The 19,185-nt window shown below is 41.0% G+C and overlaps 5 protein-coding genes across 6 annotated transcripts; 1 reads left to right on the forward strand and 4 right to left on the reverse strand.

The window, feature by feature from the left end:
• The first annotated feature begins 930 nt into the window (after positions 1-930).
• On the forward strand, positions 931-2,741 carry LOC103840458 (pterin-4-alpha-carbinolamine dehydratase 2, mitochondrial). Its single transcript, XM_009116966.3, has 7 exons — positions 931-1,135; positions 1,234-1,283; positions 1,505-1,590; positions 1,820-1,905; positions 1,979-2,102; positions 2,234-2,302; positions 2,429-2,741. The coding sequence occupies exons 1-7, from the start codon at positions 1,088-1,090 to the stop codon at positions 2,518-2,520; spliced, it is 555 nt and encodes a 184-aa protein (XP_009115214.1). The 5' UTR covers positions 931-1,087; the 3' UTR covers positions 2,521-2,741.
• On the reverse strand, positions 2,714-5,894 carry LOC103840457. Of its 2 annotated transcripts, none has more exons than XM_033281367.1 (8): positions 5,524-5,894; positions 5,274-5,289; positions 4,857-4,990; positions 3,875-4,750; positions 3,596-3,796; positions 3,325-3,520; positions 3,023-3,203; positions 2,714-2,931 (listed from the first exon to the last, which is right to left on the reverse strand). In XM_033281367.1, exons 1-8 carry the CDS (start codon positions 5,524-5,526, stop codon positions 2,886-2,888), a joined length of 1,653 nt encoding a protein of 550 aa, XP_033137258.1. In that variant the 5' UTR covers positions 5,527-5,894; the 3' UTR covers positions 2,714-2,885. The 2 variants fall into 2 exon arrangements, with proteins under 2 accessions (XP_033137258.1, XP_009115213.1); XM_009116965.3 differs by having other exon boundaries at positions 4,857-5,006; positions 5,137-5,289.
• A 267-nt stretch (positions 5,895-6,161) lies between these two features.
• LOC103840459 lies at positions 6,162-8,040 on the reverse strand. The gene is made up of 2 exons (XM_009116967.3): positions 6,663-8,040; positions 6,162-6,480 (listed from the first exon to the last, which is right to left on the reverse strand). Exon 1 carries the CDS (start codon positions 7,793-7,795, stop codon positions 6,674-6,676), a length of 1,122 nt encoding a protein of 373 aa, XP_009115215.1. The 5' UTR covers positions 7,796-8,040; the 3' UTR covers positions 6,162-6,480; positions 6,663-6,673.
• Positions 8,041-15,010: 6,970 nt separating this feature from the next.
• Positions 15,011-16,892, reverse strand: LOC103840461 (probable C-terminal domain small phosphatase). Its single transcript, XM_009116968.3, has one exon. It carries the CDS (start codon positions 16,736-16,738, stop codon positions 15,896-15,898), a length of 843 nt encoding a protein of 280 aa, XP_009115216.1. The 5' UTR covers positions 16,739-16,892; the 3' UTR covers positions 15,011-15,895.
• A 270-nt stretch (positions 16,893-17,162) lies between these two features.
• LOC103840462 (seipin-2) lies at positions 17,163-19,170 on the reverse strand. The gene is made up of 2 exons (XM_009116969.3): positions 17,934-19,170; positions 17,163-17,870 (listed from the first exon to the last, which is right to left on the reverse strand). The coding sequence occupies exons 1-2, from the start codon at positions 18,876-18,878 to the stop codon at positions 17,403-17,405; spliced, it is 1,413 nt and encodes a 470-aa protein (XP_009115217.1). The 5' UTR covers positions 18,879-19,170; the 3' UTR covers positions 17,163-17,402.
• Positions 19,171-19,185: the final 15 nt, after the last annotated feature.

Genomic DNA, 19,185 nt, shown 5'->3' on the forward strand with positions numbered 1-19,185 from the left:
CACACATAATTCAGAATATATAAAGATAAAGAGCATAAAAGGCATGATGATGGTTTACCTATACATGTCAGGCCATTGATTTAAGTCCTACTCTGATTGTTTGAGAGAAAGATAAACTAATGATTGTTTTAAGAACTCGTTTGAGTATGGAGGAGGTATATTGTCATCGATTACCCAGATTTTGTTCCTTGCAAATCCATATTGATCCACTAAACCACAATCTACAAACTTTAGACACACACAAACAACTCAATTACAATGTTACATTCCAAAAAATACAACAATGAGAGTACTAACTTAAAATTAATGATAATAACAAATATGAACGAATCTCCGCAGTGTTAGAGCAGCAACCGGCTTTTAAATCGGCAAGGAGAGTGTATGAAGTCGCCATCGTCGGAATCGGGTGTTAGAACAAAGTATTCTTCTGGATCATGTTTGAGTTGTGTTGTCCATCGTTGAAGGCTGAGATATTTAGACTCGAAGCTTCAGCCGTTTGCTGTGGTGTGCGAAGAGGGATAATCACGAAAAATTTGGAGTTAAGCACGTAGTAATGGAAGGTTGAGACGTAACGGAGATTGGATTGACGATTTAGCTTCTGAGAATTTCGTCAGCTACTCGAAGAAGCTCGCATGCGTGGAGAGGAAGAAGCAACCTAATACTATGATGGGTTTTGCATAATGGTTTCCAAAGGGACAATCGCAATTCTGTAATAGAAACACAGTTCTGGAGATGTGCATCAGTAAACCGGAATAACATGAAATTTAATTTAGACGCGGGATGGTTTAATTAGTGCCAGGTGTCAAAAAATGTCTATATCAAACTGATGACGTGGATGCATGAGAAGAGATGCAATCCAACTTTATTTATATAGATAAGACAGTTTGCTTGTTTTATATCCGTAATCTACCACACAAATTCTAATTTCTTTACATATTAGGCCCATAAATACGGGTTATAACAAATTTAACTGTACACTTATGATAATTGTCATTTGGCCCCACACCTCTACGGGCCTTGAGAGAAAAATAAAAACAAATGACCCAAGAAAGAAGCCAGTTCCGCAACAGCTGCCTGCGACAGACCGATGAGTCGGCTCTTGCTGCCTAGGCTTTTCTCGATCTCTAGAAAACAGGTAAAAACCAAACTAATCTCTCTCTAGCTTCGTGTATGTGTATGTGCATGTGTATCTATAAATACATATCTTCCATTGCCTCTCTCTCATGTTTTTAGGTTCTAGCTGCGTCATCGTTCCGCAATCAGTACGACGGACGTCACAGGAGGTAATGGTTTGCAAAGAACGGATTTTGATAAACTGGGTTTGATATGTCTGAGTCGAGAGAAATGAAATCGTGTTCCCTGATTTATTTTTGTTAATAATTAGAGTTTCTTGGTGTATTTGCTGTTATTATCCGTTTAATGGAGTTCAGTAGGGAGGCTAAGCTTCTCTAGTTGGATGTAAAGGTGAAAGCTTTTTTTTTTTCTTTTGCAATTTTCCTTGCAGCTTTGTTCATTGGACGAGTGCTGCTATGTCGCGTGCAACTGGTGGCTCCTCTGCTTCTGTAGCTACACCATTTTGCTCCTTACAAGGTACTATTAGTCCCTGCTCTATATTTCGATATTTCAAATGAAATTTTCACTGATCAATGAATGTCTGAAGAGTATTGTTATGATTTTCCATGTCACTGCGCTTATAAACCACTTCTTTACCTAATTGGTTGAATGATACAATTGGTGCTTATATACTTCAGGATTTGTAACCAAGATACTTCATGTATCTTACTTTATTAATTATGGTATTCTTTTTGCTCTTGTTTAGATTTATCAGCCAAAAAGTGTGTCCCATGCAACGCTAAGGATCTGCGCGCCATGACTGAACAAAGTGCTCAAGAACTACTTCAAAAGGTATTATTATATTTACTATGCCAAATGAATACTTAAGTATGTTAAACCTCCTGAATTATTCCTTTAACAACAGGTTCCTGGATGGGATATGGCTAATGACAATGGTACATTAAAGCTGCATCGGTCGTGGGTGGTGAAAAGTTTTACAAAAGGACTAGACTTCTTCAAACGTGTAGCTGATATCGCTGAATCAGAAGGTAATATCATCATCAATTCAGCACACATGCTTTGTAACCGTTCTGTAAAAAGAATTTGAAACAAAAAGAGAGAGCGTGTGGAAAGATCTATTACTATTATTGTATCTGAAGCAAGGATCGTTTTATTGCAGGTCATCACCCAGATTTGCATCTGGTAGGCTGGAATAATGTGAAGATCGATATATGGACACATGCCATAGGTGAGAATCATAGTCTGTTGTTCATATGAAGATAAACATCTTCCAAATATCATTCTGATTTCTGATCGTATTGTTGGTGGACATTATGAGTCGCAAGTGTCAAGTGATGTCTGATTCGTGCAACAGGTGGTCTGACCGAGAATGACTTCATTCTTGCTGCTAAGATCAACGAGCTCCAAGTGGAAGATCTTTTGAGGAAGAAGAAAGTTGCCAAATGAGGGATGTTTTGGTATACAAACTCTGTCAAACACAATCTTTAGATCTATGCAAGATGAGAATAAAAAGTGAGCTAGAGTTAATTTTGATGTTTCGTCAGCGTTTATGGTTCTTGTAAAGCTGTTTATATGTTCTTACAATTTCAAAACCCACAAATAAGGTAGTGTAGCTATAAGTGTGGAAGCAAGCACCGTTTATTCCATAACAAATTAATACTTTCATATCTACAATAAAGTATGTTTGTTTATTTACAAACCACAAACTATCCAACCAAATCTCCATAACATATTTACATTCAAGAATTTGCATGAATCTATACAAAAGGCACTGTTATACGTCCAAACAGATAAAAGACAGTTCAACAAGTTCAGTCTTCAGAAAACGATGAAGTTGTTGATGACCGAGTAGTTTCACTGCAAACCATCAAGAAATTTTTCAGGTCAACTTCCTTTTCATCCATTAATTAAGAATTACAAATAACCCTTCAACTGTGTTTAAAATCACCTCCCCATCTTCTGAAAGAGATCACCAAGCGCACGGTAGAGCGGAGCAGCAGCGGGTGGCTTTGGCAAAGAGCCAAGGAGGATGTCTGACGCAGCTAGCGACTGGCTCCCATAGAACCGTGAATTCTCACTTGTACGTGTTGTGAAGATGCTTCCTTCAAGCGAGCATCCAACAAATGCACCTATTCATATAATTGCGTTAAGGTTAGTGGCACACGGAAGCAGAGAAGTCTAAGAACCCATCTACCAAGAGAATAAAGTAATCTGCTAAAATCTATTTCAGCTCAAGACAAAAACATGTACCTTTGCTGCAGCTATAGGTATAGCAAGCGGCATAACCACCACTACCTGCTCGGATATCTGCTTCAACAGCTCGTCCAGTCACACCAACCGCAGCACTTAAACCAGCTCCAACAACAAAATGGGTGTTACTCCCAAACGTTCGGATGGCCTCGCGAGTTCTTAAGACAATAATAAAGTCTATGAACTCTCCTCCTGCCTGCAGGTGAGTTCTTATTAGCAAATAGACAAGCATCGTTTCAACATCTAGTAAGCACCAAACGAGCTGCGTTACCTGAGCACCCCATCCCAAACCAAAGGAAGAGATAGCAGAAGGTGGAGACCAGGAGCCATCATCTCTACGAGCAACCACAAGTCCAGTCCCGATTCTATATGTAACCATCACTCCCACTCTGGCAACAGTGATTACTGCAAGACCTTTTGCTTGTCTTAGAATGGCATCTGGAATGGACCTCTCGGTCCTCGAAGAACCAACCTGATTAGAGATTTTCAAATATAAAAAATGCTTTTAGAGCCATTAATAAAGTGAACTAAAAGGAGCCAAAGATCTCACCTTGGATATATAACCCCGGATAGTGTTTGTTGCTTTATAAATCTCATACTCCATTGACTGTCCCCACGGAAAATTCACCCAAGACCTCAACGTACTAAGATCCGTCAAGTCATGAGTCGGCAACTGAGCAGCAGGACTCACTTGGTCCATCAGATAAGGCTGCACAGTCTCCAACCTCACAAAACACACATCACAAACTCTTTGGGGATCCGAAACGCGGAACTTCACAGGAAGCAAGCTTCTTCCTCTAGAACAGTCTCTACAGAACAATCCTCCGCAGTACCGACAGTGATGACGCGAACACATGATCGGGTGAAACCTCACGCTACAAAGCATACAAGCGGAAGCAGCGCTATCTGGCAGCCACTTTGGTGGTTCTGTTTCGAGAATCTCTCTCGCGTTGCCAAAGTTGGCTTCGGTGAGAGTGTGAGCCATCTCTTGCCAAGCTTGTTCGAGAAGATGTTGTCCCGCGAAAAATGAAATGCCGCTCTCGAGGTTGCCTGAAGTAAGAGCGGTTGCTTTACCACGTGCTGCGAGTAACATATCGACTATCACATCCCACATTGTTAGCTCCTTGTCTTCATCAAGGATCTGGTTCCATCCCATCTCTCCCTCGGGGAAGTAACCACCGTTGAAGCTAAGCCCTCTTGACCATTCCTCATGATCAGGCTCCAGCATTGGTGGGACTGAAACTGGTATCCAAACACCGGTTTCTTCAGAAAGTGGTGTGTCATAGAAAAAGTATTTACCACGCTTCTGCTGATCTGGTTCAAGTTTGTTGCTCTCGTCTTTACGTAAGGTAGAATCTTCTTGTCTAGCCTCCCTGATGGTTTGACTTGCAACATTACCAGCATTAGAATCACCAAGATTGACATCCTATGATCAACAATCAGAGACGGAGAAAGTTAGAACTTTTAAATCAACCTAGTATAGATTTCGTTTGATCTAGAGAAGGAAAAATAAAAGAATTTAAACAACATACCATTCCGAGCTTCAAATTTTGATAATCTGATTCAAGTCTTTTGCTATCGTCTTCACGTAAGGTATAATGTTCTTGTATAGTCTCCCTGATGCTTTGACTTACGACATTACCAGCATCAGAATCACCATGATGATCTCGAACACTGTCATCCTATGATCAGCAATCAGAGAAAAGAACTTCAACAAACCATTTCGAGCTTAAAGTTTAGACCTTTGAGCTCAACCCTAGTATAGATTTAGTTTGGTTTAAGACAAGGATTCAAAAGATGAAAAGAACAAACCATTTGGAGCTTCATATTCTGATGATCTGGTTCAAGTCTTTTGCTCTCGTCTACAAAGCCTTCATCCAAGGTAGAATCTTCTTCTTCTTTAGTCTCCCTGATGCGTTGCCTTACGACGTTACCAGCATCAGCATCACCATGAACTCCTTTATCCTAAGGTATAAACAATGAGACAGAAACGAAAAATTAACCAAAGCATTTCGTGTTAAAGTTTAGACCTTTAAACCCAAACCCTAGTAATTCCATTTGATTAAGCCACCGACACATCGAAACTAAAAACTAAAAACACCAAACACATGTGCGATGTCTATGAGATGACGATCACGATCAAAATTAACCCTAGTATTATGATCGCGTAAAAAGCCGAACAAAATCGATTCGACTCACCATATTTTTTAGATTTGATCCTTCCTTCCTTCCTTCTCTCGACTTGGATTCTTACGATTTTCAGTTCCTTTCGTTTGGGGAAAAAACTCAGCAAACACAAACACGCGACTTTATCCAGAGGGAAACGATTACAAGTTAACACCTTTCTCATACGATTTTACTTCTATTTTATTACTCTGTTTTACATTTAAGTCCTCATATTTTATACCTTTTTTTATATTTGGACCCCAAACATTCGTTTTTGATAATTTACTCCACATTTTAGAAAGGAAAGTGCAACAGAACCCACAAAGAAACTGTCTTAATTCTTCTTTTGGTTGTCTGGATTTGTTTGTATAGAGTAAATTAGTAGGCAAATGAAGAGTGGGAGCTTATCTTGGTTGAGCATTGCTAGCACAAAAGAACTCTCACAAATGAAGCAAAACCAAGTGCACAAGAGAAACTAGAAAAGGTTAAGCAAGTCAGGCTCAGATTAAGTTCGAATTTGTGGTCAATCTCATGCTCTCAGACCATGTATTGTGGGCTTGGATAACATACTTGTGCCTATGTCAGGTTGGTAAGGGATTATGGAAAAATAATAAAATCGTCATAAACTCTGAGAAGCTTTAGCCAAAAAAAAGAAAAAAAAAACTTTCAGAAGCTTAAATTCAATCCTAAAACTTCTTAACGGTTCTTATCTGCAACTGCAATCTGCCTTCACAAAAAAATAAAACATATGTATATATATAAGCCATGACAGAAGCAAACGGAAGAAGCCATAAAATTATGTATACCACCACTTATCAGTCCCTCTAACAAACAATACATCAAATCTTTGCCCCCCCTACTTGATCCAAGACAATATTGTTGCTTGTGTGCTTCCAGCTGGAAAAAAAGACCTCATGTTCTTCCAAACCTTCAACAACAGTATGCTGTTTTCTTCAAACATGCACGTTCTGAAACTCTCGAGGAAAGTGCCTGCAAAACAAACCACAACTTTTGATCAGACGTGAAACCAGAAACAAAGACACAACGTGACTGAGCTAGAAAATTGCACTGTTCAAAGCAACAACTCAAAACCAACGTTTCTGGATTGTGAATCTGTGACTACGTTAATTCTCCAAAGCTAAACCATGTGATCAAGAAGATGCACAGTTTACCTTAATCATCATTATCTTGCAACAGGTTTTTGAAGCAGAGCTGTCAAGAAAACTTCACCATGTTTCGAATCAACTTTGTTCGCCACCGCCCACTTCACCTTCTTATAACCCAACTTCCCGATCATCGGCGCATACACATTCTCAAGATCAACCTTTTTGCTAAAAAACCGGTCCAACCATAGATAACCACCACCTCGAAGAACCCGGTCCAAATCAAACAAGAAAAACTCCATAACCGTAACCGGAATCCACCGGTTCACCGCCCGTCCACACCTAACCAAATCCACCACACCGTCAAACACCGGAAGCCTCTGCTGTAGAGGCACGTGGAGCGGCACGAGCCCTCTCAACGCCACCGCCTCGCTATACGGCGCGTTGAAGTTCATCGTCGTGGTCAGGACGGTTACATTGCGAGCCTTCATCGCCGCGGCGAAAGATCCGGTCCCACCGCCGACGTCGATCCCGAGCCGGAGGACGGAGTTGGCGGTTTTGGCGATCTGGAGGAGCTGAGAGATGGGGAGATCGAGCTCGGACTTGTAAGAAGAGAATTGAGATTTGGATTTGTGGAGGGAGAGATCGAAACCTAGACCGGGGAACTTCGTCGTCAAGCAATCGAAAGTCTTGCACGAGTAGTAAGACCAGATAACGTTCGACTCCGGTTTGGAATCGGTCGGGTTTCGCGGCGTACGGGAGAAGCAGCGACGGCGAGGGAGCGGGTGGCAGCCGCGGAGGATGAGTTTCTCGGCGAGATCGGTGTCGGAAGGGCAAGTAAAGAAAGGAGTGTAGTTCATGTACTCGTGGAGGAGGTCGGGGTAGTTGTGGCAGGCGGAAGCTATGGGAGAGAGCTTAGAGTAGAGGAGGAGATCTTTCGGCGGCGCGGAGGAGGAAATGGTTGATGAAGTTGAAGTAGATTTGTCCGGCTGGTGGTGGGTTGTGAGGTGGTTGATGGCGGAGCGGATAGTGTGGAGCTGACGGAGGAGGTGGTCGGGGACAGTGGGGACAGAGGACGGTGAGGATTTGAGGGTGGATTCGAAGAAGCTGGTGGTGGAGGAGAGATGGTAGAGAGAGAGGATGTTGGTAGCTACCATAGCTACTAGTAGAAGCAGATTCAAGCTCATTGTGAATCCCGCCATTGTTGTCTCAAGAGCTTCCTTCTCCTAGCTCTCGGATTCAAGTTCTTGAATCTCTGTTTCGTCACACAGATTCTTGGTTATTTTTTTCCTGAGAGAGAACCTGATTCTTGGGATTTAATGGTGTCTTAAAGCCAAGATTTCTGGGTTTTTTTCAGGCTGGATTCTTGGAGTTAGTGACACTTAAGTGAGATAAGCTTTCCATCAAAGAGGAGACCTTTGAAGTCAAAGTCTTGTAGTAGTAAGATACAAACATAGATCTGATTTTATTTTTTCTTTTTGTCAAATATGTAACTAATTTTACAATGGAAAAAGGCATTTATTCGGATCCAGTGTCATTATTGATTTCCCAAAATTTGCATAGAAAAAGTAAATAATCCTGGTGAAAAGTTGTACTAGTAATTAAAATGATCTTAAAGGCACGTAGGAAAATTTAACACATGTCTTTTACTTACCTTTTCAGACGCTAGCTATGTCCTTTTATCGTGATAAAATGTCATAATATGATTTTGCCGAGGGCTGGGCAGAAAACCCGGATCCGAAAAATCGAACCGAACCCGATCCGAAAAAAGTAATACCAAACCCAAACCGAAATTGATTAAATATCCAAACGGATTCAAAATTTTGGTATTTAAAGAAGCAAAATCGAACCCGACCCGAACCGAAGTATCTAGAGTACCCAAATGTAACCGAAATAGATTTATATACCTAAATATATTACTTATTTTTATATTTAATATATATTAAAAACATCCAAAATATATAAGATACTTTAAAATTATCTAAAATACTTGAAAATATACATAAATAGTCAAAGTAAATGTCCAAATAGCTAAAAAATATTCAAAACACCAAAATGCTTGAAATATCTATTGATGTTCTATCCAAATATTTAAATTAAACCAATTTATATGTTAATTTTAGGTATTTTCACATATATTATACAAATTTATATGTAATATATTAATTTGATTTATAGATTTTGAGAAATTTTAAGCATATAATGAATATTAAAATTTTAAAAATAATTTAAATGGGTTATCCGAACCCAAACTGAACCCGCAAAGATTCGAACCGAACCCGAATCGACATTTAGAAATATCCGAACGGGGCTGAAATCTTTAAACCCGAAAACTCGAAACCCGATTAGATCCGAACCGAACCCGGATGGATACCCGAACGTCCACGCCTAATTTTTCTATTAAGCTCGTATGAATATGCGAGCACATTGTATGCTTCCTAACCTTGGAACCCTGGTAGAGATTGACGATTGTGGAAGGTGCTGAATATACCAAGTACTGTACTTTCTCTCATCTTTCTATTCGTAGAAGACCGAGAGGGATTATTAGTTTCTAAAACTCGAGTAATGTTGGTATTTTCATTAGAATGTGAACATTGTGTTTTAACTAAATGGTAACCTTGGTCATACCAGTGTGTGTGTTGTTTCTTTAATAAACCTTGTAAAAAGGCTGGAGAAATGCTTGAACTCTGGAAAAAATTATTGCAATGTAGACGACATGCAAACTTGCAGCTCATAGTGCCGTCAAGAAAACTTCTTTAATTCTCCAAAGAAGTCGACAAAACAAACTTGCATCTCTTCAGATGGAAAGCTTGGTACTGTTAAATGTTTCTGAATTTATCATCTGCTAGCTTTATATACGATAATATTTAGAATCGAAGTGCAACATTTGGCTTAGTTTTGTTTTGTTTATGGGAATATTAAAGGTGAGGTAAAGCAGATGCCTAATTTTAGAAAGTTTCAGTTAAGACAATTAGAGCATATGTTTGCTGTTTTATGTACTCATGGACAACAATGCACATACTGTAGATTATGGGAAAGATGATTTTATTATTAGATGAAGGAAACGTATATATACATGTACAGCAGAGAGATTAGGGTATACTAAGTACTAGTAATTACAAGAGAGGGTCCTAACTTAATGTATTTACATATATCTCTTATACGCCCCCTCAAGATGGAGGGACCGCGATCACTCCAATCTTGGAACATGCTGTCTGAAAGTGAGTTCTTGGGAGTGGCTTGGTTAGTGTATCTGCCAGCTGATCTCGTGTGGAAACATGTTGAACTCGAAGCTGGCCAGCCTGAATCATATTTCGTGTAAAATGATAATCCAACGCAATATGTTTCATTCTTGAGTGGAAAACCGGATTGGCACAGAGGTAGGTGGCACCAATGTTGTCACAGTAGATAACAGGAGGGACTGCTAGGTAGCGATGAAGATCTGAGAGTAAAGAGCATAGCCATGTTACCTCAGAGGCTGTGTTTGCGACAGCACGATATTCGGCTTCAGTGGAAGATCTAGCAACTCCCTTTTGTTTCTTTGATGACCATGAGATAGGATTCTTGCCTAGGTATATGATATAACCATTTGTGGATACAAAATCATCTGTATCACCTGCCCAATCGGCGTCAGAAAATGCATGTAGGGAGAAGCTAGAGTTCTTGTGGAGAAAAATTCCATGGGAGCGTGTACCAGCAAGGTAGCGGAGGACCCGTTTTGCCGCCTGCCAGTGATCAATAGTGGGCTTGTGCATGAACTGCGATAGACGTGTGACAGCATAAGAGATATCAGGTCTTGTGAAAGCAAGATACTGAAGACTGCCAACTATAGATCGATATTCAGACCCATCCTCAAGAAGAGTGCCGCTATTGAGTGTGAGTTTGGGGGATGTAGGTAGAGGTGTGGCTACTGGTTTCGCGTCAGACATGTTGGTGCGGTGAAGAAGATCTGTAATATATTTACGCTGCATCAGGTGAAGACCATTTGCTGTGCGGGTAGCTTCTATGCCAAGGAAGTATTGCAAGTCCGTTGGGTCTTTAATGGAGAAGCGATGAGCGAAAGCTTCAAGTACTCGAGAGACAAGGTTCGAGTTGTTTCCGGTGACAAGGATGTCATCAACATAGACCAGAACATAAGTGATGTTGTCGTTGTGAGCATGCACGAAGAGAGACGCATCGGCTGTCGAGTTTACGAACCCAGTGTTGAGCAAGTGTTGTTTGAGCGATAGATACCATGAGTGTGGAGCTTGTTTGAGACCATAGATTGGTTTGCGGAGACGACAGACATGATTGGGGCGGTCTTTGTCAACAAATCCAGGAGGCTGCATCATGTAGACAATTTCAGTAAGGTCGCCTTGAAGAAAGGCGTTGTTAACGTCCAGTTGCTTGATAGGCCAAGATTTCGTAACTGCAATGTCTAGGACAAGTCTGATCGTGGTTGATTTTATCACGGGGCTGAATGTCTCATCGAAGTCGATCCCTTGTTGCTGTGTATAGCCTTTGGCGACGAGGCGTCCTTTGCGACACCGGATAGTTCCATCAGGCAAGTATTTCGTCGTAAACAGCCATCGGCAGCCAATAATGTTGTGCTGATTGGTGTTTGGCTCCAGATCCCATGTATGGTTCTTGATATGTGCATCAAATTCGGTGTTTGCTGCGGATCTCCATTCATCATCTTTGAGAGCTTGAGCTATCGTAGTTGGTTCTGAGTCCAATCTTTTTCTGCCTGCAACTGAAAGAGTTAGTTTCTGTATCGGTTTTGAAATTTTATTTTTGGCTCTGGTTTGCATTTTGTGGATATTTTGTGGTTGTTCTGGTGGTGGATTTTGTGGTTCAATAGGTTGAGTTGACAGGGGAGTTGAGGTAGGAGTTGTATTTAATAATGGTGAGGTCTGAGTCGTGGGTGTCGACTCATTTTGAAGTGGAGCAGTGGGCTCTGTTTGTGTATTGGGAGGCTGAGCCGGGTTAGGCTCATTTTGAGAATGAGCAGTGGGCTCAGAGGGAGAGGCAGAAGATAGATTTTCAGAGTTAGAAGGCAATACCTGTGATTCTGTTGGCACTTGTTCCGGTGGTGGAGTAGACTGGTGAAGGCTCGAGCTTGGGTGTCCCGGACTTGATGACGGCACAGAGTTGACTGGTGTGAACATAGAACTCGAGAGAGCAGGAAGTTCCTCTGCAGTAGCAGACTTATGTGAGGTTGATGGCAAGGCAAACGGGAACACACTCTCATCAAATGTGACATGTCTTGAGGTATAGATACGGCTCGTAGATCTATCAAGGCAGTAGTATGCGCTCTGTGTCTGAGAGTAGCCAAGGAAGACACACCTTTTGGATCTATCATCAAGTTTGTGAGCTGTATACGGACGAAGCCACGGGAAGCACAAACAGCCAAAAACTCTTAGCTTTTCATAGTTTGGCTTGGCACCAAAGAGAGTGTAGTATGGCGAGCGCATGTTCAGTAGAGGCGTTGGTAGTCGATTGATGAGATAGACTGCAGCAGAGAAGGCGTACGTCCAGTACTGCTTCGGTATGGATGCCGTAGAGAGTAGTGTGAGACCTGTCTCAACAATGTGGCGGTGCTTTCTCTCGGACATGCCATTATGTTGTGGTGTATGCGGTGGAGACGTAAGATGAGTGATGCCATGGTGTGCCAGGAAGTCACGTAAGGCAATGTACTCGCCCCCATTGTCAGAAAAGAGTGTGCCTATCTTGGTCTGAAACTTGTTCTCGACGAGTGCTTTGTAAGCAATGAAGACCTCTTTCACTTGTGATTTCTTTTTGAGGGGATAGAGCCAAGTGTATCTTGAGTAATGATCAACCAAAACAATGTAGTATTTATAGTTGTCGATCGATGTGATAGGAGAAGACCACACATCTGTAAAAATAAACTCAAGAGGACGATTGGAAGTAATAGTTGAGTGTGAAAAAGGCAAACGATGGCTCTTATTAATTAAACATTCAGAACAAGATAAGTGTTTTTGTTTGGTAGATGAAAGAGGTAAAGAAAACTGAGAAATAATAGTGTTTAAAACTGAAAAAGAAGGGTGGCCGAGCCGAGAATGCCACGAGAATAGAGAGGTTTTCGGATTTGATGCAGTAACCATGGCCTTTGCTTGTGACAGAGAGACAGGCCATTCATACAACTCATTTTTAGTCTTTCCTTGGAGCAAGGGGACACCCGTGCTGAGATCCTTCACCTGAAATGAAGCCGGGAAAAATTCAACCGAAACACCATTAGTATTGCATAAACGGTAGACTGATATCAGGTTCTTATCAATATTAGGAACACATAGAATTTTCTGTAAAGATAAATCACGAGTATGTGTTGGTATTAAAGAAGAACCCGTGTGGGAGATTGATAATTTCGAACCATCAGCAATGAGGACGTCATCATTGCCCTGATAAGGTTGATGCATCGAGAGGTTGTTGAGGTCTGAGGTAATATGGTGAGTAGCCCCCGAGTCAAGAAGCCAATTGGCTGCAGTGTATGGAGCATTCATCACCATGTTTGCTCGCGGTTGGTATGGTTGGAAGGGAGTGTTTTGTGGCTGATGCATGAGCGGCTGAAGGGTCTGGAACTGAGGGCAGCGTCTGGCACTGTGGCCCTGTGTGTTGCATATCTGACATTTGCCCAAGTAAGGTCTGAATGACCGCATCTCTGGTTTGTTCGAGGCAGGAGCAGGTTGTCTATTTGCCTCATTGTTGTAGTTGTTGTTGTTCCTCCTATTGTTGTAGTTGTTGTAGTTGCGGTTGCCGCTGTTGTGATGGCGATGTTGAACTGCATTCGCAGTGGTGGGAACGATCGCAGAGGGTGTTTCTTTGGCGTGTAGAAGCTTGGCTTCAAAGTTGAGCAGCCTCTCATGTATCTCCGTGATGCTGGGAGCAGTGTCTTTGCCTTCGATCTGGTCCACAACATTCTTGTACTCGTCAGGGAGCCCGCCGAGGATGATCTCCACTTGATCTTCATGATCATAGGGCTTACCAAGGATGGCAAGTTGATCCAGTTTGGTGACAACACCTTGGAGATACTCGTCAACGGTTTTGTCGCCTTTGGTGAAGAAACGCAGCTGATCACGAAGTTGTTTTATGTGTCCTCTACTTGGTTTCGCATATGTTTCAGAAAGCTTCTCCCAGATCTGAGCAGCCGTGGTGGAACGAGAGACCATAGGTTGAATCGACGGAGAGATCGCACCAAGGAGAGCACTGTAGATCAGTTTGTCCTGCCTTGTCCAGCGAACAAATTCAGGATTTTCAGAGGAGACATCATCGGCAGTGATTGTTGCGTCTGGAACGGTGGTTGTTGAATCGAGATGCTTGGAGAGTGCGTAACCATCAAGCAAGGCATGAACTTGAAGGCTCCACATGAGGTAATTGGTGCTGGTGAGCTTTGCAACATTAGACATGTTGAGATTGAGAAGAGTGTTTGAGTTGAGAGAGATGACTTCATTGGTATTTGTCGATGAACTCATTGTGGCGGCTAAGAGATTTGTTTGAAAAAGTTTTTAGGTTTGTAGGAGCGTAAGCTCTGATACCATGTAGATTATGGGAAAGATGATTTTATTATTAGATGAAGGAAACGTATATATACATGTACAGCAGAGAGATTAGGGTATACTAAGTACTAGTAATTACAAGAGAGGGTCCTAACTTAATGTATTTACATATATCTCTTATACATACAACATGAACCAACAAGATATACCTTATAAGCTTAGTTAGGATTAAGAGGTTTGAAGATTATAATGGGATTATTACAGTTGTGATGGGACCGTATTATATAAACTACGGAGAGCTGAATATTGTAAAGAATAAAATTGATAAAAGTATACCAAAGATTAAGAAAAAGGATGATACAACTGCAGAGGCGAGATATTATCTCTTTCCTTAACTCAAAATACGTCCCGTAGTGCGACGGTTTGATAACGTAATGAGTCCCAAGATACAACTGCAAAAATCTTCTGATTTGCGTCACTCTATCAGAAGCCTGGCGAAACTAGTTTTGTGTATACTCTCAGACTCAAAGAAAATATCAAAGAGAAAGAAGAGAGAAAAAAAATAATGTGAGGGATTTGTTTTTTCTATTCGTCTCTGAATGAGCCTTACACGTTTGATATTTAACTTCAAAAGTTAAAGCTACGTTACATATTATGGAGTCAACCAACGTTTATATTGTAGTGCAGTAATGGAAATTGATTCTCCATGACTCACTTACGTTGACAAAGTAATTATTGCTTTTTTGACCAAATCAATTCAAAGCCAATGAATTACTTTTGTGGGTTTGCATTTTTATGCTTTAATAAAACATAAAAGATTATCACTAATAAACTTTGAAAGAATAAGTTAATTGATATATTGTTCAATCAACAAATTCAAATCCAAATTCAAACCCAAATATCCAAAATAAAACATATGCTAAATTTAGCCAAATAAAATGCTTTATAAGCTTTTTATATATTTATTTTTGGACCTCCATTTTTCATTCAAAATAACTTGGGTTTTAACAATCAAATACACTAACTCATAGTGTTCATGGTGACGATTACATCGTGCCCAAATTCCAGTTTTTCCGACAGACGTCTCCGTCGAAAAATCCATCGGAAAATGATCCACACCACTTTGTCAAAAAACGAGTTCCAACAAGTTGAGGTATAGATATGGCTTGGGGGAACCTGGTGAACTACTTAAACAAGAAAACCTGTCAGTTTTTGTTTCTAACTTAAAGTTGTTTCACGTTTGACATAATCCTTTTAAAGTAACCCATTAAATAATTTAGAATGGGACTATCCAATACCAATCACTTACTGATAATTTAATCAAAGTATAATGGTTCAGGTCTTCATTTATTAAAACCATTCTTCTTTAGTGTCAAGTCCAAAGGGACTAAAGCCAAGATCTACACTATTTAGTTAAAAAAAAAAAGAAACAAGATCTACACTATTATATTGAACAAATATCTGAAATGGTTTTCTATGGGTTAAGCATGGACAACTCAGAGCTTCAAGGGTGAATCCTCTGTGATATGTCTCAAAGCACATGAAGTTAATAGCCTCAGGGAGCTCATTATACTTGAGATGATAGCATCATCTCTTGTTACTGATAATCTGCTAGTCCAAAACTATTCCTTTTTTCTTTTTACAATTTTTTTGGTTATAGTACAATTTACAATCACATATTTATGCAAGTAAAAACGCTGAAAAGGAATGAAGCATTCCTTTTCCAACGCAAAAAATACCAATAGCCAAAGAAATATATAAAAGAAAAAAGAAAGCAGAGTGCAAATAGAAGCAATATATATATGTTCATCAAATCATTTTGTTGTACTTGTATAGAAGTTCTGATGCAGCATCCCTTAGATCTTCGTACTGATAACATCCATCGAAGAAGTCAGCAAGCTTCATCAGTTCTTGATCTTCCATGTCATCCACAAACGGCTTAATGTGAACTCCATTATCAGGCTGCAAAGAGTAGGAGAAAGGATTATCATCAACTAGCAAAACACTCCCGAGGTCTCTCCTCGCCACCAACGATAAGTCTTTGGCATATCTCCCGTTCACTTCCGTGCATGAATCTCTATACAGCCGCTGCGAGATCACACGGTTCTTGTCAAGTTTATCCAAAACCTGCGAAGCATATTCAGGCAAACCGGCTGTGAAAACCGCCACTCGGTAATTCTTACCGATCCTGTCAAGAAACTCGGTAACTCCTGGTCGTTTCACCACATACATCGGTGTGACAACTCCTTCGATCTTTATCCTCAACATGAAGTCGACATTAACCCGGAGAGGTGGTTCCATGGACGAGTGCACCAATGTTTCATCGAGATCAAGAAAGATGGTCCTCTTCTTGTCATGGCGTTTTCTCAGAAGGTGCTGATGATGATGCTCGTGTTTCTTGATCTTTTTGTAGCCATGTTTCATGGTGGCTCGGCGGCTAGGAGTTGCGCTACCTTTGGTGGATAGACGGAAAAGCCTGGAGACGCAACGCAAGAGGCGGTTGTGGAATGTGAAGATTGACATGTTGAGGGCTGCTGCAACAGCAATAGCCGAACATCTGGATTGTTGACGTTGATGCAGGTTCCTCCTTCCATGTTTATGACATCCATGTGGTCTCTGGTTTGGTTTCTCTATAATTCCATGGCACACCATTTATCAAGAGAAGAGAGTTTAGAAATAGTGAGAATGATTCCTGATTTTTTTTGTTCTTGGAAACTTTGGAGAAATGGTGATATGTATATAAAAGCTCTAATGGTTTTAACTATTAACTTCCATGACATTGGCTTTGGAACTGAAAGGTACTTGATTTGGTATTAGTTTAGTTTGTTCAGGTTGTGATTAGAGGCTCTTGAGTTATTTATAGCAAAAATAACAGTTTTGGAAACCGACACATATCTGAGGTTTGATTGTGTCTCCATGTGTTTGTTCTCTCAATGGACAGCAATATGTAAATGTGAAGACAGTTGAGAAAAGTGTTTCAACTAAAAGAGGTTGAGAGATTTTCATGGGATTACAGTTGAAGTATCAATGCTTATTAATTTTGTGTTACATAAACTAAATTGGGCACTTTAATATATATCTTTATAAAATGAAATGAACATTGGTTTTCAGTTTTTTTCTCCTCTATGATATTAAATAAACATTTTAACACTCGTTTTTAAGAACATATCTTGAACCAAACTATATACTATAATATTTTACAATTTACTCAAAGAACTCTCAGGAGCTAAAGTAAACAGGAAGTGAGAATACCGTTTCAGAGTGTTAGAAAACATGATGTGCACCAACTATTGCTTCATCCTCATCATCATCATCATCATCTACTTCCGGTCCGATTTGAAGCCGGTATGTCTCTAAGTCGTGTTCTTGGGATGATGAGAGATCTGCAAAAAACCAACGCGAAAAGCAGTTCCGTAAAGAACAAGCTCATGCTGATCCAGACGAACAAAGTTCTCCGCCATTTCCAAACAACTCTTTTGAAGAAAGGAAGATCTGATTCAAGCGAGAGGGACGCGTCGTACAGCTCTGGAATACCTGCCCCTGGTCGAAACTCTGCACGTTGTTCGATCATCACCTTTAAGCAAGCGGTGGGAGTATCCTTTTCCGCAAAGCCTTTCAACTTCAAGGTCAAGGTTTGGATCTCAGAGACGTATCCTGTGACCAACGGAACCACTTTGAAAAATGTCTGGACGAGACGGATAGGCTCGCTTCTGAATCTTAACATGCACGGACGCCTTATAGTATCAAGCATTTGACCATCCGCAGATAACAAATCCACCCGAACCTTCAAACACATAAGTCAATACCTAATGCAATACTTAGAATGTTACTAGATAACGTTAATAACCTGAAACATGCCGAGGTTTTTATTGTAATAGGACTCAGGCAACGTCAAGGAAAGAGTGATCTCTAGCTTGTGGCCACGAGGGATAGCTCGCAATCCCCTGATCTTCATCATCTCATTACTCTCCTTACAGCTTCCATCGCACGCAACACCAGCACATGACGTAATAGGCACAAACGCCTCAGGACTACTCTTGGTGTAATCGAAATTCAAAACCTCCTTGATCACAAACGGTCTATCGGCTACACGGGTTATCGCAAACCCACCAAGCACAAAAGCCAAAACCAAGAGTCCAAACAACAAAGCGCCTACATAAGCAGCTCTAAACAAACCCCATCCGAACTTGCAAGCAACGTTCACCGCACGTTTGGTATCTTTGAACCCACTCAGCTTAAGAGCTCGAAATAGAATTTCAGTAAAGACGGAAACTTGCGTGAGCAAGAATCGTCTGCCGAGCTTGAAAGTGGTGAAGGGGTCGAAAGGGAAGAGGAAGCAGCAGTTGAGCAAGAAAGGAGAAGACTTTACGAGGCTGCTCATCAGTTTGAATTGAAATCCGATTGCTTTGAACACTAGCCCGAGGAGAGACCCATCTGTTGAGAGCTTCTTCTTCGGTGGTGGTGGTGGTGGAGATACTGCATCGCTCACGGTGGATTCTCCACTTTCCTGAACCGGGTCAACCCGACCCGAATCGGTTACAACTCCATTCATATCCATAATCACAACCAAGTCGGTCTCTTTCTCTGTTGAATCAATCGCCTCGCTGTCTATCTCGCTTGCGAGCTCTTCGTAGGTGGGTTTCGAAAACCCATTGGAAGAGGAGGAGGAGGAGGAGGAAGAAGAAGACGAGTCCGTTTCTGCATCGGAGCAAATGAACTTGCGGCGGGGTGCCGACCTTCGTCGACGGAGACCCAAGGCGGAGGGTTTACGGAGGGGGTAGCGACGGGTCATTGGGATGCAATTCGTCTGAGGCGCCGAGGAATGGATCGAAGGAGTGGTGCATCGATGGTTTAAGTTAGAAGAAGAGGATGATGGGGAAGGTGACGGGTTTCAAGGTCTCGGTGCCGATAAGCATGATACTTGACAAATGGCATGACCCAACTATATTTCTTTTTCTTTTTTTTTTTGTTTTTTTTTTCTAATCGGCGGGATCCTAACCGAGCGGGCCATCAAACCGGATTATCTGATAACCGGATATTAATGGTTCAGCTCGGTTTGATTTAGGTTTAGTTACGAACTGATCTTTATAAACTTAGTT

Source organism: Brassica rapa, chromosome A09 (genome assembly GCF_000309985.2).
Source record: "Brassica rapa cultivar Chiifu-401-42 chromosome A09, CAAS_Brap_v3.01, whole genome shotgun sequence".
Taxonomy (NCBI): domain Eukaryota; kingdom Viridiplantae; phylum Streptophyta; class Magnoliopsida; order Brassicales; family Brassicaceae; genus Brassica; species Brassica rapa.

What these genes read in the sequence shown, in the direction of transcription:
- LOC103840458 (XM_009116966.3), top strand. Translation starts at nt 1,088, where the DNA reads ATGAGTCGGCTCTTGCTGCCTAGGCTTTTCTCGATCTCTAGAAAACAG. An exon ending in TCTCGATCTCTAGAAAACAG is followed by an intron (nt 1,136 to 1,233) that starts GTAAAAACCAAA and finishes TCATGTTTTTAG; the next exon opens with GTTCTAGCTGCGTCATCGTT. An exon ending in CTCAAGAACTACTTCAAAAG is followed by an intron (nt 1,906 to 1,978) that starts GTATTATTATAT and finishes CTTTAACAACAG; the next exon opens with GTTCCTGGATGGGATATGGC.
- LOC103840457 (XM_009116965.3), bottom strand. An exon ending in TCCGGGGTTATATATCCAAG is followed by an intron (nt 3,797 to 3,874) that starts GTGAGATCTTTG and finishes ATCTCTAATCAG; the next exon opens with GTTGGTTCTTCGAGGACCGA. An exon ending in TACCTATAGCTGCAGCAAAG is followed by an intron (nt 3,204 to 3,324) that starts GTACATGTTTTT and finishes TTATATGAATAG; the next exon opens with GTGCATTTGTTGGATGCTCG.
- LOC103840459 (XM_009116967.3), bottom strand. Translation starts at nt 7,795, where the DNA reads ATGGCGGGATTCACAATGAGCTTGAATCTGCTTCTACTAGTAGCTATG.
- LOC103840461 (XM_009116968.3), bottom strand. Translation starts at nt 16,738, where the DNA reads ATGGTGTGCCATGGAATTATAGAGAAACCAAACCAGAGACCACATGGA.
- LOC103840462 (XM_009116969.3), bottom strand. Translation starts at nt 18,878, where the DNA reads ATGACCCGTCGCTACCCCCTCCGTAAACCCTCCGCCTTGGGTCTCCGT. An exon ending in AAAACCTCGGCATGTTTCAG is followed by an intron (nt 17,871 to 17,933) that starts GTTATTAACGTT and finishes ATGTGTTTGAAG; the next exon opens with GTTCGGGTGGATTTGTTATC.